Genomic DNA, 26,329 nt, shown 5'->3' on the forward strand with positions numbered 1-26,329 from the left:
GCCGCGGGTGTTCGGCGTTCACGGCTCTGTTGGCAGCGCACGGGCTACAAATCAAAACGGTTTATTCGGCTTCACGGCATAAAATACAAACGTTAATAATGTCTTGAAATGCATAATACACGTTCTGCACGTAAAACAAAGGCGCATGCAAAACCACCTCTTAAAAAAAACACGTCGTCTACCTAAAATACAAGCACTTGAAAAGGCAGGAGTTGCTCGTAGTGTCGCCTGGTAAGGGTGCAGACTAGAAAGCACACTTGGTGCTGGGGAAAGATGCCCCTGACGCGGGAACTCCACACCTTCCCTGTGCGTTTCAGTGGGGGTAACTTAAGTTTCTCTGCAAAGGCAGTCGAGAGGGGTAAGACTGGGAGTCACCCAGCTCCAAAGTATTAATGCTGTAGCTATTGTAACAGAAAATGTCTGATCTTGGTCATGGATGTCCACCAAATGGCTGGCAGTGGTCATGGGTAAAATCTTTTATCACTAGGACCTGGATTCAGTGGAAAACATCACAGTTGTTTATAAAAAGATAAACGTACAGAAATAAAACAATACATTATAGGCCTGAATCTGAAATCTCAGCCTCAGAAAAATGGAAGGATTTAATCAACTATTTTAACAGGATTGGGAGCCATCTTTGGCACAGCTTACAAAGGCTATGTCAATCTCCCTCCCTCTTTCAGTCTTCAATTTCTTTTAAATTCAAGCAGTCTGATTCAAACAAAACATTTTTCTCTCATTGCTTTTGCGTCATTATGCTAAAGAAAACTCTTAGAAAAGGATTTGACTTAAGTACTTTTAAGAAAAGTTGCCATTCAGCTTTCGTGTTCAGCTCCCCCTTTGCTAAGGAACCGGTTTTGTTCTGCCCAGACGTTTTCTATTTTTAAAAAATAATAAGGGAAGCGAAGGCAGAAGGTGAAACAGTCCAAACCTGAATGACCAGAGAAAAAACAGCGTGTGGCAATCAGTCTCATTTTGCTGTAGGGGACAATGAAAACTCTCTGCTTTTCCTGTTAACGATCTCTTGCCTGCAGACAGAAAGAGAGGATGCTCCATTAGCCAGATGCATGTGCAATCTCAGGAAGCTGAAATGCTGACCTTCTGTCTGGGGGCTGCTTCAAAGGTGCCGCCAGCACAAGTGGTCCTCAGCCAAGCTGGTTTGATAGCCTCCATCTCAGAAGAGGTGGTGGATCACCCAGGTGCTTCCTGCCTAATGAAGCAAGCGGCGGTGGTCATTAAGAAACCGTACATCGGTACAAATTTGAGCTGGCTCCAATTATGGCTGTTTTTACTCCCAAAAGGTGCCATCCCTAATATACGAGTGAGATGGTGAGGAAGCCCTGACCAAGCGCATCCAAAGTCAGGCAGCGCTTTGGAGACCTAGGAAAGGCCCAGGCATGGACAGCTGGGCCGAGCACAAATACTGTTCAGGATTCAGCCATTTTCTTTTCAGCGCTGGCTGCAGAATAAAACACAAAATTACTCCAAATGCGATCGACAGAAAGCGGAGCGCAGCTCCTCATTTGCAGGATTTAGGGTTTAGTTGGGATATGTACTAACGCAAAGGCAGGTAGCGTGCAAATTGTGCCATTTGAATGGTGCAGATTAAAGCATTAAATATAAGCTCTTTAGTAGTGTTACTAGCACAATCCTGGCTTATTAAAACAAACTAAGCTGCTTAAAAGTGAAACTGCCCTTAAATGAATAATACTGTTTCAGTTCCAGTTCTGTCAGAACTGGCTTTGTTAATTTATTTTCCCTTTCAAGTCACTCCCAATTCTTGGGTCTCATGTAGGAACTGCCATTACATTTTGATTTATTTTGGACGTTAAATCTTTACCACCAAACTGCCTTATTTCAGTCTCAGACATCAAGAATATTCTTCTCTCTGTATTACATTTAAAAAAAACCCCACACCACCACAGAAAAATGCTCGCCAAGTCTGACCCTGGCCCCAAAATACCCACGCTCAGAACAAGGAGGCACCAGGTAGTGCCATTCCCTGATGCTGCTGCTCTGCCATGGGGAAGGGGACAGATTTCCAGCCAGGAACACTGCACCACTGAACAATTTAAGCAGCAGGTAGGGAGGCAGAACTGGCCCGTTAAGTCCAGCCAGCTGGACTACTGACGGAGCCTGAGCAGTAGCCTGTGGCCACCTGCTCCTGTTTTTTCTGAACTGTTTTCACTTAAAAGGCAGAACAAAAATAATCCTCCCAAACCCAAAGATCCTTACTGTGAAGAAACACAGGCATGAACTGGAGAGGACTGGATTGCATCACTCGTATGTGAAGGTTACACTCCCACTGCCCAAAGTCATGTTTGTAAGATCTGATTTAAGATCCGATTTCCTCTGATATACCATCGAGCCATAATTAGGCAGGAGGCTGGAAGCTCATCATCCAAACCTACCAGAGATATATTTTCAAAGGCACCAAGAGTTAATGGAAGTCATTTGATTTCCGCATTGGCAATCTCTACTGGCTACTGCAAAGTATTAAGCTGAGTGTGTTTAACTCCAGAAAGGCAAATAGGTTCCTATCAGTTGTGACCTGGATTGGCCTGTTGCTTTCCTAGCAAGGCTCCTTAATAAAACAGGGCAATAAAACCAGGTTTAACACTCTTAGATAGGAAGCACAAGCGTATTTTTTTCTGCTCTGAAAAACCACTCTTGCCAAGAGGGTACAGGAGGAGATTTATAAACCCCATCTCCAGGGTGTTCCCGTCCCTGGACTCAGCACCGACCTACTTGTACCGTCTGCCTTGTGGCCAAGGTTTCTGACCTACTGAAGGACAAGTCTGTTTCTGTAGTGAGGCGACAGGCGTGCCTCCCCGCAGCCCTCCTCGCCTGCTGGGAGGATGGGACGTGCTACGGAGATCAGCTGAGTGATGCCGACATGAAATCAGAGGGAAGCACTGGCTTTGGTAGAAAGCATCGATGTGGCTTTGATGCTGGAGAGGCAAGCCCAGACACTGCTGACACGCAGTCTGTGCTACCTGTAACTCACTCCCACACCTTCACTTAGCTCCTGAGACCAGCCCTCTCCTCCTCCCTGCTCCTCCGCAGCCTCTCCTCCGACTGCACAGCTCTGCCAGGAGCTGGGCAGAGCCACAGCAGCGAGAGGCCCTGCAAGAGTGCGGCTCTGGACACTGCCTCGGGCAAGCTGCCCCAGGAGCCAGCTGAGCCCTGTATGGCACTTTGCAGGAGCTATGGTCTCCACAGGGGCTGAAAAATACACCCCTGGCCAGGCAAAGAGGCTTTAGCATCCATTTTGGAACAGGGAAGGCTTGACCGGAGATATTAACAGGCTTGGCTGCTGCTCAATGGAGTCCAGATCAGCCCTGGGGAGCTCCTGGTCCTCGCTGTTGCTTCAGACCAGGCTCGGTGTCTCCATTCCAGCCTTGCTCAGGTGCTCAAAGAGACAGATGCACCCCAAGAAATCCACATCCCAAGGGATTTAGCAGGGAGGAGGGTTGGTGCAGATGAAAGTAAAAAGAACTGATGACACAAGAACCCAGTCCTTGGTGTCCTGAGTGCCGGGCCAGCCACAGCCACGGTGGCTCACTGATGTCCTGTGGTGAGGGAGGCACAAAGGTGGCGGCACCCACCACGGCCAGTGGCCCATCTCAGGCATTTCGTAAGATCCCAGCCTTATCTGCAGCGAAACAGCAAAGGCAGAAGGACTTCGGCACAAGACCACAGACAATAATAAACGCTGAACTGTGCAAACTTCCACACTGAGAAACAAAACCAAAGTGGTGAAGGAGAGGCAGAAAATGAAGCACCCAGAGCATCCACTATGCCAGGATGGCAAGCAGCCAAGCTTGCGGGTGAGGTTTGTTGCATATGTGCCGATTTGGGCCCCCTCCACACCTCGTATCACCAGCGGCGGAGAGTTCAAAGGCAGCTTCTCTGGGAGTACACACTCTCCAGCTGCATAAAGCCTCATGGAAATGAAATGTGAGGTTTGGGGAAGACCTCAGTCTCTCCCGCACACCCCGTGAAGCACACACACTGCACACTCAGCCACCGACCAGGGCAGGGGGCAAGCAGCGTCCCTCGCTTTGCTCTTCTAAGGTGGGAGAGAGGCTGCCAGGCATCAGCTGGCCAGCAGCTTGTGCCCCTGGTCATGGATGTCCCCTCTTCTGCCTCTCCTGCCACTCCCGTCTCAGAACCGCGATCTCTTGCCCGTACCAGCTGTGCAGCTTGGAGAAGCAGGCTGTCTCCGGTGACACCGGACTCTCCGGCATGGCCGGCGAGCAGCTGGGTGCCGGTGACCCCACGGCGCTGCCAGCGGCTGAGCGTCGGCGTGGAGGCAGGGGTGGGGGCTTCGCGTGCCCGTCACGGTCGGGGCAGGCAGCCCCGCCAGGGACGCCACCGCTGCTGCCCCATGTGGAGTAACCGTTCTCCAGGACAGGGGGCTTCTCCTGGAGGGGGAGCAAGGCAGGGTTGGAGAGGTGCCTCTTCCTGCTGGAGGAGGAGGACCTCCGTGGAGACTTGCGGCAAGCAGCCAAGCTCTTGCAGGCCTCCTCCAGCTGCTTCTCCAGCTCCCTCACCACCAGCCGCATGTAGTCGAAGCTGGCCCGTGAGAGTGCCTTCACCCAGGCCTCCATGGCAGCCTGCCCATCGGCCGCCAGCACGTAAGCCCTGGCACCAGCATCATCAAAGCGGATGGCGAAGGCGAACTCCTCGGCGGCCTCGCACAGCTCCACGGTGCAGCCCTCCAGCACCACCAGCCCCATGGGCTCCCGGCTCTCCTGCTCCTCGAAGTAGAAGAGGAGGTTGCCCTTGAGAACAAACCAGCGGCGCTGGTAGGATGTGGCGTGGTGGGCATGGTGGTGGTGCCGCTCCACCCGCTTGCGGAGGAAGCCGGCATGGTCGGCGGGTGAGTCGCAGGTGGCGTAGTGGGCCACGCTCCGTTCGTTCAGCTTCATTGCCACGCCTAGGAGCAGAGGAAAAGAAGGGGAAGAAGTTGGCTCGGGGTGAGGAACATCTCACCTGACCTGCCAGGAGAAGCCCGATACTGCCCCAAGCCCGCTGTGGCGAAAAGCAGCCCCGACTCCAGCAGCCAGTGCTGCAGGACGGCATCTCACCAGCAAGCACCCTGCGAATGGCGAGATGGTTCCTCACTGCTGCAGAGAGGAGGTCATCACCAGAGCCCCACCACTGATACATCTGACGTCTCTGGGGACGACAACACTGCTGCTTCATTTCTTGTTTTACGAGTGACCTACTTTACTGGGTTTTTATGAGGCACATCAAAAAAAATTTGCCTCTGTGCCTGTAAGGCATTTGTTTCACTCTCTCTTATTTTAGGGCAGGACAAGGAGAGTGTTTTCATACCCAAGGGTTCCAGGACCTTTGTTTGAGCACTCACTCCCCATCTCCATGCAGGACCCCCTGGCCCCACAAGCCCTCCCAGCAGCAGCACCCCCAGCCCCAGGTTAACCAGCAGCAGGGTGTGAGGTGCCGTACCAGCTGCGTGGGTCAGACCACGACCCCTTGCCGTCTTCCTTGGGTGGGCTGCTCCCTTGCCGAGGGCCTCCAAAGCTTCATCGTGCCGAGCCCCATTCCTGATCAGAGGAAAGATGGCAGAGAGGGAGTCACAACCCAGAACAGCTCGGGACTGAAAAAGCAAAGGGCTGCGTTGCTCCCACCCCAGAAAGCCAGGGTCCTCAGCACACAGGAGCCCCGCCAGGACCGGGCACTGCTGGTGAGTGGCTCTGAAAACCAGAGTGGCAAAACCAGGGGCACTTGCATTGGCTCCAAAGCCCAAGCCCCATCCCAGCTCAGGCCAGTGCTCCTGTGGGTTTAGGTTTTGGCTCCTCTGGGTTTGTTTTGATATCGTTACGAAAAAAAATAGAGCTTTTGTAGAAGCCCGTCGCTGCACTGTCTGCGGAGGCCCTGCAGCAGGCGATTCGGCCAGGCAGCAGATCCCACCGAAGGACACAGCGAGCGCAGCCTTTGTGCTTCTGCAACTGCAAATGGATGTCCCGCGCCAAAACTCTGCATAGAGAAATACGCAGAGAACAAACCACAGCCGCCACTCCCCGGGCCAGATCCGGCTGGAGGAGGCTCCTCGGTGCTGAGCAACCTCCAGCATCCCTCCAGGAGCCCTTCTCCCCCATCAGCGCTTGCAGGGCAGGGCTGAGGACAAGGGGCACGGAGCCCAGTTGGAAAACGGACAAAAATTCCCTCAGGCGTAAGGAAACGCTGTTTCCCGGAGTTGCTTTGCCCTCGGCGCGGCACCCTGAGGAATTTCCAGCCTTGCACACCCCGGCTGAGGACAGCCCTGACGGGAGGGGGCTGTGGGAGTCCCGTGCTCTGAGCATGTGTGCGCGGGTGTGCCATGCTGGGCTGCGTGTCTTTCTGTGTGTGTGCGCGTGTGCAACTGGTCCGTGTGTCTTTGTGTGTCTGTCTGTGTGTGTTTGCCGTGCGCCTGCGGAACCCCGACGCCCGGGCCCGGCCCCGCCGCCCGCTCCCGCCCCGCCGCGCCGCCGCCCCGCGGACCTTGCCCAGCGCCTCGCCCCGGCGGCAGGACGGCGGGTCCCAGCCCGGCCCGGCTCACCTCGGGCCCTTCCTGCTCGGCGGCGTTCCCGGCGCGGCGCGGCGGTGCGGGGCAGCCGAGGGCCGGCCGCGGCCGGGCGGGGGAGGGCTCCTGCGGCCGCCGGGGCCGTCCCGCCGCGCCGGCAGCACCGCCCCGCCGGCGCCGGCGGCGGCGGGGGGCGGCCGGCGGGGCACGCGGTGCTTGGGGCCGTTGTCTGCTGCACCTCTCCGCTTCGCCCGACACCCCTTCGGGTACCCCTGGGGTCCCACCTCGGCGGGACCAAAAGCCCCCGACTCCTCTCAGTGTAACTATTGGGGTGCAGCGGCCATGGGGTGTCAGTAATGGGGTGCAGCAGCAGCGGGGTGCAATGGCACTTGGGTGTAAAGCCAGTGGGGTTCAGCAGCCGTGGGGTGCGTTACCGACTGGGTACAATGCTGACAGGGTGCACCAGGTACGGGGTGCAGCAGCGGGGTGCAGTGCTAATGGGGTGCAATACCGCCAGGGTGCACTGCTGATGGGGGGGACACACAGCTGTGGGGTGCGGCGGCAACGGGTGTAACTGCTGGGGGGTTCCATGGGTCTGTTACTGACGGGGGGCGGCAGCGCAGAGGGGCGATACCGGCGGGGTCGGCGGCTGCGGGGCGGAGCGGGGCCGGGAGCGGGGCCGGGCCGGACGGAGGGGAGGGAGGCGGGGCCGGGAGGTCAGGTGATGCGGGCGGCATCATGTGAGCGGGGCCGGGCCGAGCTGGGGCGGGGAGCGGTGGTTTGGGTCCTGGTGGCGGCGAGGATGGAGGTGCCGGTGTTGGTGCTGAGCGGGCTGGTCCTGGCCTTGGTCCTGGCGCTGCCCACCCTGGCCCTGGAGAACGGGCTGGCGCTCACCCCCCCCATGGGCTGGCTGGCTTGGGAGCGGTTCCGCTGCAACGTGGACTGCCGGGCGGATCCCCGCAACTGCATCAGGTCAGCGGGGCGGGGAGCGGCGGGGGAGTCCCCGTCCGTCGTCCCCCCACCTTCCCCGGGGCTCCCTGCCAAGGAGGGCCTCGGTGCGGCATCTCTTCCCCCCGGGACTCGTCCTCTTTCTTCTCCCTGCAAGCGAGGCTTGTCCTGTTTGTCGCCTGCCCGGGGGAACCTGCTCGGAAATGCCAGGCTGGTGTCCTGGGTCTGCCCCGAGTGGGTGGACGGGGCGGTGGCAGGGCGGGAGAGGGTGGATGGTCGGGTTGGACATCAGGTCCGGGATGGCTCTGGCAGCGTCTGTGAGTCCCTGGGATGAGCCCTGCAGCAATGGGATCTCGGGGATTAGGGGTGTGTGGGAGGTGGGGGTCCCCCAGCACTGAAGGATGTGGCTGGGTTTTGTGGGGCGTTGGGGAAACGCTTCCCCTTGTTGAGGTCAATGAATGGGATGTGGACGGGTTTTAAACAGAAGCCTTGGGGACCTCCCCATATGGCCCAGGCCAGCCCTGTCGTGACCAACCCTTCAGAGCCTCTGTTAGCCCCAAAGTCTTGCTGGCTGCCTGCAGCCGGTGGGGCATAGAGGTCACAGGGGCTCAGCCTGCCATGTCTCCGTCCCCCCGCCCCCTAGTGAGACGCTCTTCTTCGAGATGGCAGACCGCCTGGCGGAGGACGGCTGGAGGGAGCTGGGCTATGAGTACATCAACATCGATGACTGCTGGTCAGCCAAGCAGCGGGACGCAGCAGGACGGCTGGTTCCTGACCCTGAGAGGTTTCCCAGGGGAATAAAGGCTCTGGCTGATTACGTGAGTGCCCGCTGGGGATGGTGCAGGGTCTCTGTGTCCCCACACCACCATGGCAGGAGGGCTGGGAGAGGATGGAGGAGCCTGGTCCCTGGGAGGCACCTCAGACCCTCCTTGTCCCCCCTCCTTACAGCTCTCCTCTCCTTGCAGGTCCATGCCCGGGGCCTGAAGCTGGGCATTTATGGTGACCTGGGCACATTCACCTGCGGGGGCTACCCAGGCACCACGCTGGACTGCGTGAAGCAGGACGCCCAGACCTTTGCGGAGTGGGGTGTGGACATGCTGAAGCTGGATGGGTGCTACTCGTCGGGAGAGGAGCAGGCGGAGGGTAAAGGCTCCCCAGCCAGATGGTATTTCTCCCCTCGCTGCTTTGGTCAGGGTGGCTGGACATCTGCAGAAACACTTGGCCGGCTTTGGTTCTTCCCTTGTTTCTCCTGTTGCAGCTCTTGGGCAAAGAGGAGGGAGTTTGGGTGCCCTAGAGCAGGTGTAAGGCAGGGGGCCAGCCGGGTGGGCTGGGATCCAGGCTACTGCCAGCCATCATCTTCACCACTTGTTGTCTTCTCTCCCTAAGGCTACCCAGAAATGGCAAAGGCCTTGAATGCAACAGGCCGCCCCATCGTCTACTCCTGCAGCTGGCCGGCATATCAGGGCGGGCTCCCCCCTAAGGTGAGGGTTGTCCTGTCTGGCAACTGCTTCCCGTGTCTCCTGTGCCCTGCGGGAGCTCTTGTTGGAGCTGCAGGAGCTGGGTGCTGCACCCCACTGATTGCTCAGCCCCTGGTTGGATGGGGCTGCAGGTCCCCGGAGAGGACCTGGCCTCCCTGCCAGGCATTTGGGGACACTTAGGGTTCCCAGCGTGGCTAGGTGATGGAAATCTGGGGGAAGAAGGCCCTGGGGTGTGCCCTCTCCATCCCACTCAGCTGGTGTGAGGTTGATCCTGACAGTCTGTTCTTCTGTGAGGGGTCCTGTCTGGTTTAAGTGTTTGAAATAGGTTGTTCCTCCTAGTAATGTTTCTTGAGAATTGAGTGCATTTTTTTTTTTCCTCTTTCACCTTCTGAGTCAACCTTGCAGCTGATCATACTTCCCCAAGACCTCTTCTATGGTTGTTTTGCCAGACGTCCTAACATACTGGGGTGTGCCCAGTCATATTGGAATATGACTCTCTCCTCCTTCATTGTGTGACTCTGCCCTTCTCCAGGTGCCAGTGCTTTGCAAACACCAAGCATCTTCTGGATGCTGTAGTCTGGCTGCCCCTTCTGCTCTGGTTTGCAGACTCCATCCTTTCTCCTTCCTGCCTGACCCTGTGCTCCTCTCCAGGTGAACTACACCGTCCTGGCAGAGGTCTGCAACCTGTGGCGTAACTACGATGACATCCAGGACTCCTGGGACAGCATACTTTCCATCCTGGACTGGTTCTCTGCAAACCAGGATGTCCTGCAGCCGGTGGCTGGCCCTGGCCACTGGAATGACCCTGACATGGTGCGGCTGGGTGGTGGGTGCGCTGACTCTGGTCAGGGGCTCTCTGGGGATCCCCTTCTAGGTGCAGGGTGAAGGAACAGCGCCAGGAGCAGGAGCCCTGTTGCTGCAAAGAGGCAAAGCTTGTTGCCCTTGGCTAAGCTGTGGGAAAAGCCTGTGGTTGCAATGAACCCTCCAATGCCCGAGTATACCTGTCCTCTTGTCCAGGTGTCCTTGTTCTTCCCTGCACAGCCTGACTGGGGATGGTAGTGAACTGAAGGGTAATAGTGAGTGTGTTTGAATGTGTGCTGATGGCCTAGCACCTAGCAGAAGTGGGATGTCGCAGCTGCCCAAGGAGAAGCAGCAGCCTGTGTGAGGCTTCCCATGTGTGCTCCACCCACCCAGGAGGCTACAGCATCACCAAGTGTGGTGAGCAGACCAGTTTCTAACCCTTTTCTGTTTCTCCCTCTCCCCTCCAGCTCATCATTGGAAACTTTGGCCTTAGCTACGAGCAGTCACGCTCCCAAATGGCCTTGTGGACGGTGATGGCAGCTCCGCTCCTTATGTCCACAGACCTCCGCACCATCTCCCCGAGTGCCAAGGAGATCCTGCAGAACCGCCTGATGATCCAGATCAACCAGGACCCCCTGGGAATCCAGGGGCGCAGGATTGTCAAGGTTAGGGGGAAGGTGGACGTGTTCGGGAGGGCAGACAGGAGCAGCATGTGGCATCAGAAAAAGGAGAGAGAGGGAAGCAATGCAGAGAAGCATGTGCAGGACAGCTGTGGGAGCTGTGGGCCTGCTGGCATAGCAGCCCTGAAGGGCAAGGTCAGAAGTTATGGGCCAGTGCTGGTCCTGGCAGCACTGCCTTACCCACCCATCCCCAACCCTAGGAGAAATCCCACATCGAGGTGTTCCTGCGCCCACTGTCCCATGCTGCCAGTGCCCTTGTCTTCTTCAGCCGGAGGACGGATATGCCCTTCCTCTACACCACCAGCCTGGCCAAGCTTCACTTCCCTGAGGATGCGGTGTATGAGGTGAGCCCCACTGGCACGCTGCATGGCAGGGCAGCCCCATGGCACCTGGATCCCCTTCTTTCCAGCTCCCCGCATTGAAACCCTCTGCGTTTTGGGGAGGGAAGGATTCCCACTCCCTGCCTTCAGGATGAAGGGGCAGTTGCTTGTTGGGTTGCCCTCCTGCCCACTGCTGTGCCCCGTTCCCCTGTGTGGCATGGCCCACTTGGGCTGGGGCTGTCAGTGAGCGCTTTTGGACCTCAAGATGAAAGGTCTATGGAAGTCCTGGTAGCCACCATCTCTCTTCCAGGTTCAAGATGTGTACAGTGGGAAGATCATCAGCGGCTTAAAGACAGGAGACAGCTTCTCGGTTGTTATTAACCCCTCGGGGGTAGTGATGTGGTATGTCTATCCCATGGCACTCTCGGTGCAGCCCTGGCACATCGTCAAACAGCGAGCCCCTGGTGGGAGTTTCCGCCCAGTCCTCCTGTGATCGCAGTGTGGGTCAGTGCTGGGGTGAGCTGCCAGACCCTGTGGCACGGGACTCTTCGTTGCATAAGTGTCTTTGGCTGTCATGCCCAGCAGTGCTGGGGAGTGACTCTCAGGTAATTCTTCTGGTGCCAGCTTGATGCTACTCAGTCTGCATAAAGCAGGAATTCTTGTTACTCACCTCCTAAGGTTGTGCAAAGCCTGATTCCTCTGCGATTGCAAAGCTCTTTGAGATCCTCCTATGGAAGATGCCATACAAGCAGAGTCCAGCCACTGTTGAGTTTGTCAACTCTGACACCTGAGCACTTTACTGCTTTGAACTGAGTACCACTGACTGCTGCAGGGGCTGTTTGAACTATGCCTGTAGAAAGGCCTTGGATGCTTTAGTATCTTCTAGGATGGTGATGCATCCCCTTCTCCCCAGCCCTGCCATGTGAGTGATGGCTTTAGCCTCAAGGATCAGACCTGTCCACCTTCTTTCGTCTGCTACAATCAGCTGGCTTAGAATAAAGGGCTGTCAATAGGGCTACACCCTTCCCATGTACCCTCCCCAGGACCAAGAGCTCCTGGAGGAATGATGGTCCTGTCCAGAGGGGTGTTGCTTGCAGGCCTGATCTTGCTGCCAGAATCCTGGAGGCCAACACTACTCCAGTCTAGCATACATGCTAGCGTTGTATTAAAGCCCCTCTGGTATCAGTTTACAGCAGAGCAGAGCAAAACCCTCCATAGGCAATGGCCAACCCCAGCAGCCTTGCTGAGGTACAGCATCAAAAACCGTAGAGCACAAGTGGTGGTCAGGAAAATGCCAATGCTTAGCAGAGGTTGTCTTTTGAGTTGCAAAGTGGTCATGGGTGCCTCCAAGCTGTGTCCTGTTCTTGCTGTAACAGGAAATTCCTGCTAAAAGGAGGCTTGGGCTCTCCTCCAGATGGCTGAATGCTCAGGGTTTCTCAGGGAAAAGGTTCCTCTATCTCCCGAGGGCAGCTACATCCACAGCTCCATCGTGGGGAGGACCCTGCACTAATAAACTGGAAGTGAGCAGCAAGATGGACTCTAGAGCCCTCAACTGATTCACCTTCATACAGCACACATCCTGCAGAGGAATTTTAGGTGAGATGTGGCCCACTCTGTCCTAGAGAGGCATGCAGCATTCGTGAAGATTGTCTCTGAAGATTGTTGTCCAAGGGAGACCAGCAAGACTAAGCATCAGACCAGGGAAATAACAACATTTAAGATTAGCCAAAGGGAAAAAAAAAAGAAGTTTCTCCTTTCTGTTCAGATGATGGAGGGTTGGGCGCCCACGCCAGTTCCTGCAGGACCAAATGGCTGATTCTGTCCACTTCCAAAATGTCTTCAGTGCAGCAGCAAGATACTGAACACGATGCTTCAGTGGTAACAGGAAGGATGAGTGCACTTCGTGTCTGTGTATGGGAGCTGGCTTTGTTCTTGGGGAATGATTGAGACGAATTAATTGAAATAAAGGGGAAGCAGGGCAGAGGCTCTCTGTTTCATGTTTATTCAGTGTTGCTAGCTATAGCTCCTTGGTTAATGTAGGATTACAGAGTCATTACCTCAAAAGAGGAACTATGCTAAGAAATAGAATGGGTTTCCTGTGAAGAGACTGGACTGATGCAGAGTAGGAAACAGCCTTCCAGTAGTTACATCATGTTCAGCAGGGCACCAGCTTTCCTTGGCGCAAGGGGAAACAGATTTTACAGTCCACAGTTAAGTGCCATTTTCCTTTACCGTTTTTTTTTTTTTTTCCATGTGGAGTTCCTCTTAAAGCCAGGCCTTTCTACTGCCTAAAGACAGGCAGTAAACGTACAAAGGAGAGCTGCTAAGAATACAGCCTTGGTGAGTGGCAGGGTGGGGACACTGCCTCTACCAAATGCAGTGTTGTGCCTGCCCTGAGGACACGAACATTCTGGATATCTGGGTGAGAGCAAAGGCACAAACCAGCCTCCCACCCTCCCCAGGCAGCAAGAGGACAAGTCCCACCTTCTTCTCTCCCCTCAGTTACTTCATTCCAGATCCAGCTTAGCCAGGCACCAGGGAGAGAGGAGGACTGGCCCACAGCACACCCGAAAGAACACCAGTGGTTGTCATTTGTTCCAGCCTTCTGTGCAGCAGGCAGAAATGAAGGTCAACACAAACACACGCAATAGTGAACAGGCAGCTAAAGGTATCAACGCTTCTGTATTAAAGTGCAATTCAAAAGTTATAAACATTCATGAAGATTGATTATTTTTAAATACAGAGTTATTAGAATATCTCTACTTCAGGCTTAAATGGTGTTTATAGATACGGAAATTTAGTTCCTCCCACACAGGGCTGCTTTAGGAATTCACACTTGCCAGTTGCGCAAGCCTGACTTACAGGAAAGCCCTGGTGCACAGAGAAGCAAGAGGGAAAACTCTCTTTCCTCTCACTGTGAAGGTACGAAGGCTATAGGAAGAAACACAGTCACCCTGTATGTAAAGGATCACAAGGATCTCCAGCAGACTAGAGAGACTTCAGAGCAGGTTTAATGGCACTACGCCCTGGGGAAGAAGGCAGGGTTGTGGCTGAGCAGCTGAGACACGGAACTGCACCCCTAAGCAACCCAGCTCCAGCATTACAGCGCCCACCTGCCCCCGTTGCTCAGGCGTGTGCATACACACCCTGGCTGCAGCAGCTGAAGGAGAAGACGGCAGGGCAGTTTTCCCCTGCCGAGCTAGCACGCAGCACAAGCTTTCTCAGAAGAGGGAGCCAGGGCTGCGGGACCTGTCTCCTGCCAAGGCTAATGCCAGGTCCTCTTCCTAATGTAACATATTTTGCTCCAAGGCAAGCAGCCTCCTGCGCAGCACTTGACTCCATTACACTTGAAGAATAGCTGCTTGACACAAGATCATTGCACAGATACTGGACCTGCTTCTAGGAGAGGGAAAGGAAGACTGATTCGCACGCCTGCCAGTATCAGCTCACTGCCCTGCAGCACACCTTTGTTTGCTTTTCTGTTCAGTGTCTACAAAAGCAGGCTGACGGGCCCATCCCCTTCCCTCTCGTGCAGCCAAATGCTTCAGAGTCTCTTAGGATGCACAGAGTCTCTTAGGATGCACTTTGCAAGTTCGTCACCTCATGACTGTTAGACCAGGACATGAAACACACGCTTCCAGCATGATACAGGATTTTCAGAGTCCTATCTCACACTCTGCTGTGCCAGAATTTAAGGAAATTTAACACCTTTCTGGGGCACCCTAGGGTCTATGCAAGGAACCTCATGGCTCTTTATACCTTTCCCCTTGGATGGTGCTTCAGAAGAAGTCAAAAGTTTGGCATTCCAAGCAGCTTTACTCCAAGATCCCAGAGCCTTCATATTTTAGTCCTAGATTAGCGATGTGGTCTACCGGTGGTTTAAGAAGTCTCTCTCTCTCTTCAAGCCAATGGCAGAGCAAAAAGGTTAGTGCTTTGACCCCATGAGATAAAGAAAATAAGCAGGAAAGTGCTGTTGTTCCACCTTGTATTGCCATTGACAATGTTTAAGGAGGGCAGGTGCTCAGCTGCCCAGCACTACACATATTGTATATATACAAAGAGACCTAGAAATATTCTAACCCAAGGGGTAGTAACAGCCAAGTTGTCTTCAGGGAGAGAGACTGTGAGAGGCTGATTGCAATTTTCTTCTGTTAGTTGTTCTTCTTATCCTCAGGAGGTGTATAAGGAGGTGGCTGATCCTGGAAGGAGATAAAGTAGAGTCAACAACCCTGCTTGTTTTATGATGAGCTCTTCTCAGGCGTTCCCAGGTTTGCCTTACAAGAAATGACTGCTCTTCAGTGAGCAAGAGACAGAGCCAGGTGCTGTGTTTTAAGCTGTCATTTCATCGCATCATTCCTCTCTAATATCACTCATGCTCCAGAATATATGCTACCTCCCTTAACGTTTCTAGTGAATGTCCCCTCAAAACCAGGGAAGAAATGGTCTGTTGCAAGTAGACCGTTTAATCTGTTTTAATCCCCATCCTCCACTTCCAGGACTTTGTCTCTCTTCAACCTGGAGAAGAGAAGGCTCTGGGGTGATCTCATTGCAGCTTTCCAGTACTTAAAGGGGGCCTACAGGAAAGCTGGAGAGGGACTTTTTACAAGGGTGTGTAGTGATAGGACAAAGGGCAATGGATTTAAACTGAAAAAGGGGAGATTTAGATTGGATATAAGGAAGAAATTTTTCAGTCAGAGGGTGGTGAGGCACTGGAACAGGTTGCCCAGAGAAGTTGTAGATGCTCCATCCCTGGAAGTGTTCAAGGCCAGGTTGGATGAGGCTTTGGGCAACCTGATGTAGTGGAGGGTTTCCCTGCCCATGGCAGGGGGGTTGGAACTAGATGATCTTTGAAGTCTCTTCCAGCTCTAACCATTCTATGATTCTATGATTCATGTTCGTAGCTCTGACCTGGCAGACAGCAAGCCCCTGGGCTGAGGGCCAAGCTTTGCTGCTCCATCGACCTCCAGCCCACCACAGAGCCACACAAGGCAGGGAAGGGCACAGGCAGACCGGCTGTCACGTACCCCACGTAGGCTACAGCCTACCTACTGGCTGCTGCTGACTGAACTGTAGGAGACCTCCCTGTGTCCTCACAGCCCAGCAAAAAAATAAAACAAAACCCTTACGCTGTCATCCTTATGTGACCTGCTCTTCAACTCTCCTCACTTTCAGGCCTCACAGAAGCAGAGAGGTCTGTACATTCTCTGTGCTCATGCAAATTTCTCATGCCTTTAAGAGTAAGACAAGTACTGAACCACAACTACTGGGTGAATCTTACGGCCCTTCTCCTTTCCTGACTCAGGATTTAACGAGCCACCTTCATGGCACTATCATCCACACCTCCAAGGAAAACTCACACATTCTGTGCATTTTCAAAATGACGTCACGCTAGACTTTGCTAGGAAAGCAAACCGCTGTCTCTTAGTGACGGAAGGGGGAGCAGGCTCACACAGACCACAGGTGCAGTACTCACCATGGGCATGTACACATTGTGTGGGTTGGCAGGGTTGTAATATGCACTGGAAGCAGCCTCCATGGCCTTACTGTCCCCTAGAGAGAGAAGAAGGGAGCATAGGACATGCTCATCTTACATGCCCCAGGCAGCAGCCCCAGCCCCAGAGCCTTCTCCCCAACCATAGCTCTTCTGAGTAGTCAACAAAAGTCCAAAGAGCCAGCAGCAACCACAGCAAGCTGGGTTTGAACTCGGATCAGTTCAGCAAAGCTGCAAGCTGGCTAGAGCTGACCACAAGCTGTGCAGCGCAGAGCTGAGCAGCTCCTCTTCCACTTGTGTTATCTCAATAGATCAAGATATCTTTGAGCTCCTGCAACAGCAGCTTCCCCACCCCATGCCGTACCCACAATGCCACCCACAGCCTAAGCACCCTTTTGCACCCAGACCCAATTACCTGGCATCCCTGGGCCCACCCAGGCCGGGGGAGCTGTGGAGGCTGAGGGTCCTGGAGGAGACAGCCCAGAGTAGGGGGGAGGAGGTGGCACATACATGGGGTTCATGTTTGGAAGCGGTGGGTAAATACCTGAAAAAGACAACACCGAATTGATGCTTTAGACTGTGGCAATGGGACAGAGGGGAAGAGAGCTCACAGGCCTAGCAGCACATCAGCCTGGAGAAGGGCGCTGGTGAAGCTCTGCAGGCGTGGCAGGGATGCAGGCAGCGGGGATCTGACATTTTGCTAACGCCCATCATGCGTTAGCATGCTGTCTGCAGGCAACAATTCTCTGCCGTGCAACAGCACAATTTACAAACCACATTTTCACCTCCTGTCCAGCTGCAATGATAGAGACATGCGAGTGTGATCAACAGCACATGGCAGATTTTTGCAAGGACAAGGATTCTTGATGGAGACAAAATTACAGCCACCTTCAATGTACCATTGTGATTTATTTACAACAAACAGCAAAGACATGCTACCAGTCAACATTACACAACTTCCAAACCTGGAGTCTGGGCGTATGGATATCCCATGGGCTGTGGAGCAGGTCCATAGGCATTCATAGGAGGTGGTGTATAAGGATATGGTCCATTTGGTGGTGGAGGTGCAGCGTAGCCCCCCGGTGCAGGTGAATAACCCCCTGGAGCAGGCGGGGCGGGTGCATACCCTCCAGGCACAGGTGTATAGCCATAGCCGGAGTTCTGGAGAGGAATGCCGCTGGAAGCTAAGGAGCAGATGTTTAGTAAGCCAGACATCCTTTCATTATAACTAAATGTGTAGAATAAAAGGAAAACAGTCCTGTGCATGCAGCACCATTTCCCTTCATTTAAATTCACAATACAGTCCTGGCATAGTCCTGCGCTTGAAAAGCATTTGTCTCCTCACCTTAAGTTCACAGAGTGCTAAACAAAACCAGCTGAAAAAATACTAGCTATCAGGTACCAGTCCCATCACAGAGCTCCTGCTGCTACAAGAAAAGACCATTCTAAAGCAAGTATCAGTAGGACGTTTTCCTCTTCTTTTAAAACTTTGTCAGAAAAAAAATGTCCATTTTTCCCCCATTTGAAAGTTTTAAACCAAAGTTATTTTTTAAAATTTCTTTTTCCCCTTTCCAAATGTGAACATGTTAACTTCCTCCACTATTATAGAACTGAGTTGAGGGTAGGTAAGTGGATTGATTTTTCACCATCACATATTTCAACTTTATTCCAGGAGGAATAAGGTTCTGTAAAAAAGGTGGTCCACCTCAGAAGAACAGACCCCAGAATATTCTGACAAAGCATTAAGATGAAATAAAAAGCATCGGAAGGGAAAATTAAAGTTCCCCTGGAAAGAGAAAAAAATACATTGCTGTGGAAGAGTGCATAGAGTACTCCTCTTCCCCCAGCCCATGAAGTTCAAAAAAAAGCACTATTCTATAACTAGCTCAGCCAACCATGGGGGAACTGTGGGTTCTGAAGATCCTTTACCGTTAGAGGCAGCTTTGAACATCAGCTGTCCAAACTCAATGGCTCCTCCACTGTTGAAAGTCAGTTTAAACGTCCCCTGACCTTCCCAGCCACCTAGAAGAGAGAATTAGAATTGAAACAGACTATTAACCTCCTCAGTAGCAGTTAAGCCAGCAAAAGAGTTAATATTCAAATTATTCTTTATTTCAAACCTATTTTGCATCATATTGCCAGAAGGAAAGAATTAAGGCGCTGCTATCAGATGTCCCCCAAAATGGTATCTCAAGAAGATCAGGAATTTACTTCTTTACCCTTTAAAAGACAATCTCCTCTACAGTTACGTAGAAGCAGCCTACTCTAGATACTAGGTTGTTTTGTCCTTTCTTGAAGGGTTTAACAGAACCTAATAATGAACACAGTGTAAAGAAAGAACCTTAGTCACTCAGGATTTTATCAAAAGCCCTCAAATGAAGTTTTATTGCTGACCTCAGTAGACTACAGATCAGCATCTGCAACTCAGGCTAGGATTTAAATCAAATGCGACATTCTTAATCTCTTTGACCCACAAAAGCTCAGAGAGATTATAAATGCTTACGTATATAAGCAACTTTTCAGAAAAAAATTCAAGTAGGCAATGACAATGCAAGATAAGTAGGAGTGCTTTGTTTTGTAGTGGCTTTTTTGGGTGTTTTTTTTTTGTTTGTTTTTTGGTGGTTTTAGAAAAAAGGTATCATTTAAATTAAAGATTTCATAAAATAAGTATACAATCTATCTTCCTTGTCTAACAATGAAGTTAGTAAAAGTACAGGTAGTCTCTTGGGGACAAGGTAGAAATAGAGGACAGAAACATAACAATCCACCATGGAAAAAGTGGAGATTTACCCTTGGAAATTCACCTCTTTAAAACCACTGTCTTAGTATGATATCAGCCTGAGAAAGTGGGCTGATCCACAATCCAGAGGACCCAGCCACTTTAAAACATTTATACAAACAGAAAGCAAAAGCATAAGTTCTCCAGATGCCATGAAAATACACATAAACTAATTCCGGGGCTGAAGAGGGAAGAAATTGGAACCAGAAGCCTTGTTTTTAACCACTGTTTACCTTCTGCAGTTCCCCATGCTTGCTCCTGACTCTAAGTCTTACCACAGTTTCACCAAATTGGGAACAAAGCTAACAATATACAGCAGCATCCTAGATGGACACAAACATACCCAAGGTGGTAAGTCTCTACTGACCTCCGGAAAACAAAACTGGTTGCTAATTCTGTCAATACCAATGGCTGGTGACTCGGTCACTTACCCACTGTTCCAGGTCGAAGAGAAAGGAAAACACGCACATGTGGAAACCAAGTAAACGTGACTACGCAGCAAGACAGAAGTTACAGAATTAAGCAAAAGCCATCCTGCAGAAGTCAGTTACCAGCTTGGGGGTCAGGCAGTAATGCCAAAGCAGTGCCTTAAAGTTCAGAAGACATGAGTTACCTTCGGGTGGACATGCTAGCTATACTACTACAGCTACTCTGTCCACCCTTCCTGTGCATGTAAGCTGTCTATCTGATGTCCAGCAGAAGAGAAAAGGAATTGTGACACTTAGGAAGAGTTCAGTCTACAAAGCGTGGGCACACACCTCCTGCCTCGGCCTGAATCTGTCCTTTGATGTAATTGGCAGAGAAAACAGGCTGCTCGATCGAGCATCCTTTCACCAAGTAAAATGGCATCATGAAAGACAGCATAGGATCCTTCCCCTTCGACACAAAGATCATCTGCAAGACAGGAGGGAATGCGTCAGAATTACTCGAACTAGATATAAAAAGGTGGTCATTAAGTTCTAGTTGTAGCAGCATCTAAAAAAGAGGATAATTTAACCCCTAGTATCAGTATGCAAGTTGTTATTTCACAGCCTTCATGCTGCAGGATTCCAAACAGGTTTGATGGCATGGCTCACTCACCTGAAACACCTATGTTCCAAAATGATATACCACTTACAACACACACACATTTACAGAGTTTTATTGTTCTACTTTTTAAGGATAAGCTGTGACAGTTTTCAAAGAAAGTAATATAATATATGAAATAAATTCTCTAGACAGAAATTTCCAGGACTGCACATACCTTTGTAGGGAATTGGGATTGTGACACAGGCATGAACTATCCTATTTCTTCCTTCCCTTCTCCTACCTAGTATTCTCAGTCGCTCCTCCCATACCAAAAATCCCTTCTCCTATCGACAACTAGGTTTCTAGCCTAAAGTCCACAAGATCCCTTGAGAAAGAGGAAGCCCTACTAGCATCAGACTTACCCTGTAAGGGGTGAGATACAGCATCCCTTTCTTGGTGCCTTTGAAGGCTTCGGGCTTGCCTGTCACGTCACTGAAGGAGAGCTCCACATCTTTACACTGTTTGAGAACACTACAGGAGGAAATCAGAGAAATTGGAGAGACAACCTCAGCAACAGCTCGGACACACACCCCCATCACACAGAGAGGGGGACAGCACACCAGAAACTCTTAATATTACCCCAAAAGACTGAGTTCTGATGTGGTCCCTGCTGTTTTTCCTTTGGACAGAGAGGGATGATATATGGAGAGTGAAAGAATTCATCCTCTCATCTGTGACAACTTCTGCTCCTCCTCCACAAAGGGAAGTTTTAAATGTCAGTTTCTCTTTCTGTCTCCAAAACCATCAGGCTGAGGAATTCCTCACTCCACATGAGAACAGCCTCAGCTCAAAGGTCAGGGCACAGAAAGGGGAGAGATGTCTGAAACTGTCCCCCTTGAAGCCAAGGTATCACCTCAGAGCAAGCCACTCTCTCCAAGTCAACGCTCAAATCCAGGACCGGCCACCACACGGGAGAACAGCACCGCTGTAACATCGCACCCACTGTGCAAACTGAGGAAGTTACTTCACTAATACTCTCACTGCTGACCTTCCTTCACAGGATTTAAGTAAATATTTGTAATAAACAACACCATGCTAAGGAACAAAACCAGGAGCCAGTAATGTCAGCAATAAGGTTATTATTGTTGGATACCTGTGGGAACATTAGCGAAGTCTGTTAATGACACCAAAGCCAGATAGGAACTGTGAAAACTGCAGGGTCAGGGGTATGGAGATGACTGAAAAATTAAATATATTTTCAGGAAAAATGAAAGAGTCAACTTGGGAAAGCGTGTCACTGAATCTACAGGGTAGACCCTAATCATACCATCTTCTTTTGATGCAGCCCAGGATACGGTTGGCTTTCTGGGCTGCAAGCGCACATTGCCGGCTCATGTTGAGCTTCTCATCAGCCAACACTCCCAAGTCCTCTCCTCAGGGCTGCTCTCAGTCCATTCTCCGCCCAGCCTGTACTTGTGCTTGGGATTGCCCTGTCCCATGTCCATGACCTGATGCTTGGCCTTGTTGAACTCCATGAGGTTCACGCAGGCCCACCTCTCCAGCCTGTCAAAGTCCCTACGGATGGCATTCCTTCTCTCCACCATGTTGACAGCACCACACAGCTTGGTGTTGTCAGCAAACTTGCTGAGGGTGCACGCAGTCTCACTGTCCATGTTGCCGACGAAGATGTTGAACAGCTCTGGCCCCAGTACCAACCCCAGAGGGATGCCACTTGTCACTGGCCTCTACTTGGACATCGAGCTGTTGACCGCAAACTCTCTGAGTATGACCATCGAGTCAATTCCTTATCCACCAAGTGGTCCATCTGTCAAATCCATGTCTCTCCAATTTAGAGACAAGGATGTCATGCAGGACAGTGTCAAATGTCAAATTACCCTTATATATTCTCATCGGTCTATTCTAAAAGTCAGATCAACTAAGGAGTCAGGAAACTGCAAAATTATTGGGGGACAGGTGGAATCAGCAGAGTCAACATATGGGAAAACAACCAAAAGCCCTGTAGTTTCAGTTTGTGTGCTCTCTAGGGAAGCGAAAAACATATAACAGTATAGATTAGTTTCCAGATACATCTGGAAAATGTAGCAATCCAAGGAGGAAGACATTAAAAATGTCTACCTTTAATGTGAAAAAAAAAAAACTGACCAAAAAATTCTACTTGGACATCGCTTCATAGTTGAGCTAGATGCAGATTCTCAGACTGGCTGAGAGGGACAGACTGACAGGGCAGCAGCACTCTTTTAATTTCCAAGATGCAAAGAGGAAACATTTTTTCTAAGCTAAATAGAACCAACTCCTTGACAGTTTGGATCTTACCAGATCACTTCCTCAACCATGTCCTTCAGCAGCATTTCACGTCAGTTTGCCTCATTGGGAAGAATTTCTACGTAGTCACTTTTATGTTTATTCCTTCCCAGCTACTCACACAAGCAAATAACATGCAGCTACCACCACTGGGCGTAATTATGCTGCTGAACTGGTTTGCACCTGCATGCCCGTCCAAGGCTGTCACGGGAGAGCTGTGCACCCCGTGGAGCACCCACCTGTGACTAAGCAGCACCTAGAAGAATGGCTTGAGGTCAAGGATAGAGAGATCTCCTTTAAACCAACAGAAGCCCTACGTTTCAAAGGACTTTCCTGACTGAAGTATTAGCAGTGAGTTACAAACTCAACGTTATTTGAAGCATGTTTTTGGAGTGTATTTTTCCAATTGTTTACCAGCCCCAAACCAACTCAATGACCGTTTACTGGGCCCCTGGATTCTAAGATTTCTCTAGACAAGATTGCGGGAGCACCTGAACACAGCCAAGGTGAAGCCCAAGCCCGTCGAGCTGGTCTGCCATCTCCACTCGGGGCGAGGGCGGGCATCGAGCAGCCGCCAGCGCTTTCACGCACAGAGGTCCTCCTCCTGCGCCGAGGATGGGGCCTGCTCTGCTCAGTCCTCGCCTCCGACGAAAAGTTTTCCTTACTTCGAAGTCGAGTGATTCCGACTCCTACCTTAAGCGGCCTATGTCTCCCTGACATCGTTAGCTAACGGCATGTGACATAACAGAAAAACGCCGATTCCTTGTCTTTTACAGGCGGTGACAGCCAGGACGCCTGCTGGAGCGGCACTGAAGACCGCCGAGCTCCAGCGGCACAGACGAGGCAGCTCTGCCGGCTCCAGCCCGGCCCGCCCGCCGCTGCCTGCCCCCGCGCTGCCGGGAGAGCTCTAAGTGAACAGCCCCAGACCCGGCCGGGCTGGCAGAGGACGGGGCCGCCGCAGCGGGGCCGAACTGCGCCCCCCGCCCCGGCCCCCCGGGCTGCCGGCCCCCCGGGCTGCCGGCCCCAACCCGCCCCCACCCCACAGGCCGCCGCGGCCCCGCGCCGCCCGCCGGTACCTCTCGGCATTGGGGATGACGACGCCGCCCTCCTGCGAGTGGTTCCTGTTCAGCGCCATCGCGCCCCGCGCTGGCCCCGCCCCCGACCCGTGACGTCACCGCGACCGCCCCGCCCAACTTGGCACCTCCCGGCAGGCGGCGAGCGCGCGGCGGAAATGACGCGGCAGCCGCTGTCAGGCGACGCTGGTTTAATGGCGGCCGGCGGAGGGGACGCTACAGCTCGTGGCACCGCCCGGCCCCCCTTCCCTTCCCTCCCCTCCCCTCCCGGCCCGAGGCTCGGCGGCCGCCGAGGAGGACCGCGGCTGGTCCCTCCTACCCGCGCCTGGCGGCGGCGGCGGCGGCAGCCGCCTGCGGCCGCGCCCCGCCGGGCCCGAGGAAGGGTCGTTTCCGTAAACCCGCTCCGGTCCGGTGTCGCGCCGCTTCCCGAGGCCTCTGCTGGGTGGGAGGGGTGGCGGCAGCGCGAGGCGCCTGTTCCCGAATCCCAGTGAGCCGTAATTGACTTGTTTTCACAACTACCCACAAATACTTATGCCTGCACGTAGCGCTGCTCGCTCCTCCTGCCCTCTGCGCTCGCAGCGTCACCGTGCCTGCTGCCGTGTTCGTCGTTATCCTAAACGGAATTTGTCCAGTATATAAAAAAAAAGGCCTTTGGGATTTACCACGCGTTGCAAAATTTTTCCGGTCGGTGGCTTACGTGGTGAAGAGTTTGTGAGTCTCTGAACGCACCGAGTGGGTGCCTCCGGTGTAAAATGTAGACTCTACCCCGCTATGATATTGTTCAAGTGATACCTCTGAGGGGAACATCTGAGGTGCTGTGGTCATCCCAGGACTCAGCTGGTGGCACACGGGAGCTGGGATCCGTTCAGGCTTTTCCCAGTTTATCTGTCGGCAGAGACTTTTCTCCCAACAGTATCTCCTGCTGTTGCGCAACATGGGAAATTTTTGATGTTTGCCATTTGTAGACTTTCTGGGAGATAGGCAGATGTCGGTAGGATATTTGCATGAGCGGATGGCAGTGAGGAATACCTAAGCCTGCTTTTCTCAGCAAGCTTTTATGCATTCCTTAGAAGTAGTCCATGATCTGACAGGAAATTACAGAGCAGAGCTTAAAAACCACCTTATTACAACCAAACAAAAATTCCTAAACATACAGGGTAAAACACACAGCCTTGTCCTTGCAGTCCATGTTACAGGCAAAGGAAAATCTCTTTCTTCTGCTTCGTGGGACCTGCTTTGCTTTCATTAAGCAAGGCAGCGTTGGCTTTCCGCCATAACCCTTGTTTGGGCCCAAAAGTCGCAGAAACGACCGTACCGCAGCCCAGGGTGATGCAGCCCGATGGCAAGAGGTCCTCTAGAGCAGTCACATGGCTGCCGAAGAAAGCTGTGTGAGAAAGCAAGCACAGGGAACACCTTCACACGCTCCTGCTAAAGACAATGGAGCGTGGCTTCATGCTTCAGTGCAGTGAAGAAGAGGAGCCCTGGGCGAGGAGCCCTGGGCGAGTCTTTCCTCTTGCACCGGACTTAAAACATTATGTAGAGGAGAGGCTAGGCAGGAGCAGCCACAGTGGAGCAGGCTGAGAAGATGCTTCTGGCAGCCAGTAATGCAGGGGCACGTCCATGGCTCAGTGGCTGGTGGAGACAAGTTGGGAGGAGGCTTTGACCCCATGTTGGGCTGTGGACGGCCAGTGTGGGCGACGGAATGGGTAGCAGTGTAGCAGGATGGTTTCTGCAAGGTCTGTGGTACGGCTGCTGGCACCCGTGATGAGGTTTTTGTTCTCTGTGGGGCCGAGGAGGCCTGGTGCAGGCGGGAAGGCGAGTGCAAGGCTATATGCACACGCTGCATCCTGGAACACCAGGAGCTGTGAACGTAGCTGGTGAAAGGACTGCGAAGGACCGGTACGGCCCTGATATCCTAGTGATGCTGAGCACAGCTGATTTGTGCGGACAGGGGGAGCGAGAGTGAAGAGACCTTTGCTTTGTAGTGACAGCACCAGAGAAAGCCACAAGATGGACAAATGCTCTTAGACGGTTTTGGTAAGGCTTGGAGCACCCTATTCCCAGCCCTGGCCCTCATACAGCTCTGTCATCCATCCTCAGGCTTGGCTTGAGTTCTGCCCTGCTAATCCCTTCACTGGGACCTCTTCCTCCCTCCCATGCCAGCCTTTCCAACCCCCATCCCAAACTCAGTGCAATTCCCCTGACTCACAGCACTACTGTCCCATGCCATAGCATTCTGCACAGGCATTTTAAATGCAACCAGCTGTTCTCCTGGAGATGACAGCCCCTGCCAACTGTGTCATATGCTAGGTGACAAGCAGAGACTGCCAAACTCAGGACATCTGTGATTTTCTTCCCCCCTCCCTTCTGCCCATCCAGCCCTGACACTTTCTGCCTGGCTCAGAGACATCCAGAAAAATAGCTGACACTGGCTAGACACGCGCATATGGTCTTCAGTAAAGCCATGCCTCTTTCTGCTCCAAGGTCTTTAACTTCCCTCCCCGTCCACTCCAAGGGAAGGTAAAACTACAGCTTTTCAACCCAACACAATGAAAGCACATTGATAAGGAGATGTGAGGGCTGGAAGAGGGAGAGGGAGGAAATGGCCTGGAGAAGAAGCAGATTCAAGTACTTGGAAGAACGAAGGAGAGACAGAAAGGGTTGAGAGCAGAGAAAATGAGATAGGGAAAGGAAGGAAGCAAGCAAGCTATGGAGGGCTAAAAGGGAATAAGGACAAAAGCACAGGAGAGGAGGACATGAAAGCTGGAAGGGCAGTAGGAGCATGGAGGAACAGCACAGGCTGAGACTGCTGGAGCACTGGCCTGCACTCCTCCAAGATCCTGAAGGCGCTGTGCCAAGTGGAGCTGTTGCTGGGGAGTCCCCAGCAGGGACCCACT

General features: G+C 52.6%; 3 protein-coding genes across 3 annotated transcripts; 1 reads left to right on the forward strand and 2 right to left on the reverse strand.

Moving 5' to 3' along the window:
• Positions 1 to 4,127: 4,127 nt before the first annotated feature.
• PHETA2 (PH domain containing endocytic trafficking adaptor 2) lies at positions 4,128 to 5,569 on the reverse strand. The gene is made up of 2 exons (XM_009984420.2): positions 5,476 to 5,569; positions 4,128 to 4,942 (listed from the first exon to the last, which is right to left on the reverse strand). Exon 2 carries the CDS (start codon positions 4,932 to 4,934, stop codon positions 4,128 to 4,130), a length of 807 nt encoding a protein of 268 aa, XP_009982722.2. The 5' UTR covers positions 4,935 to 4,942; positions 5,476 to 5,569.
• Positions 5,570 to 7,334: 1,765 nt separating this feature from the next.
• Positions 7,335 to 11,252, forward strand: NAGA (alpha-N-acetylgalactosaminidase). The gene is made up of 8 exons (XM_086610736.1): positions 7,335 to 7,504; positions 8,124 to 8,298; positions 8,446 to 8,623; positions 8,867 to 8,961; positions 9,610 to 9,771; positions 10,227 to 10,424; positions 10,640 to 10,783; positions 11,070 to 11,252. The coding sequence occupies exons 1-8, from the start codon at positions 7,335 to 7,337 to the stop codon at positions 11,250 to 11,252; spliced, it is 1,305 nt and encodes a 434-aa protein (XP_086466862.1).
• Positions 11,253 to 13,244: 1,992 nt separating this feature from the next.
• Positions 13,245 to 23,504, reverse strand: WBP2NL (WBP2 N-terminal like). The gene is made up of 8 exons (XM_086611016.1): positions 23,436 to 23,504; positions 20,460 to 20,568; positions 19,788 to 19,923; positions 18,180 to 18,272; positions 17,216 to 17,434; positions 16,666 to 16,794; positions 16,233 to 16,309; positions 13,245 to 14,958 (listed from the first exon to the last, which is right to left on the reverse strand). The coding sequence occupies exons 1-8, from the start codon at positions 23,492 to 23,494 to the stop codon at positions 14,911 to 14,913; spliced, it is 870 nt and encodes a 289-aa protein (XP_086467142.1). The 5' UTR covers positions 23,495 to 23,504; the 3' UTR covers positions 13,245 to 14,910.
• Between the last annotated feature and the right edge of the window lie 2,825 nt (positions 23,505 to 26,329).

The sequence above is a fragment of the Tauraco erythrolophus genome, chromosome 4 (assembly GCF_009769465.1).
Source record: "Tauraco erythrolophus isolate bTauEry1 chromosome 4, bTauEry1.pri, whole genome shotgun sequence".
Classification (NCBI taxonomy): domain Eukaryota; kingdom Metazoa; phylum Chordata; class Aves; order Musophagiformes; family Musophagidae; genus Tauraco; species Tauraco erythrolophus.

Excerpts from the sequence above, each read along its gene's own strand:
- NAGA (XM_086610736.1), top strand. The coding sequence starts at position 7,335 with ATGGAGGTGCCGGTGTTGGTGCTGAGCGGGCTGGTCCTGGCCTTGGTC. Across the intron at positions 8,624-8,866 it reads GGGAGAGGAGCAGGCGGAGG|GCTACCCAGAAATGGCAAAG; the intron begins GTAAAGGCTCCC and ends TCTCTCCCTAAG. Across the intron at positions 10,425-10,639 it reads AGGGGCGCAGGATTGTCAAG|GAGAAATCCCACATCGAGGT; the intron begins GTTAGGGGGAAG and ends CCCCAACCCTAG.
- PHETA2 (XM_009984420.2), bottom strand. The coding sequence starts at position 4,934 with ATGAAGCTGAACGAACGGAGCGTGGCCCACTACGCCACCTGCGACTCA.
- WBP2NL (XM_086611016.1), bottom strand. The coding sequence starts at position 23,494 with ATGGCGCTGAACAGGAACCACTCGCAGGAGGGCGGCGTCGTCATCCCC. Across the intron at positions 20,569-23,435 it reads GTCATCCCCAATGCCGAGAG|TGTTCTCAAACAGTGTAAAG; the intron begins GTACCGGCGGGC and ends TTCCTCCTGTAG. Across the intron at positions 16,795-17,215 it reads TCCATACGCCCAGACTCCAG|GTATTTACCCACCGCTTCCA; the intron begins GTTTGGAAGTTG and ends TGTCTTTTTCAG.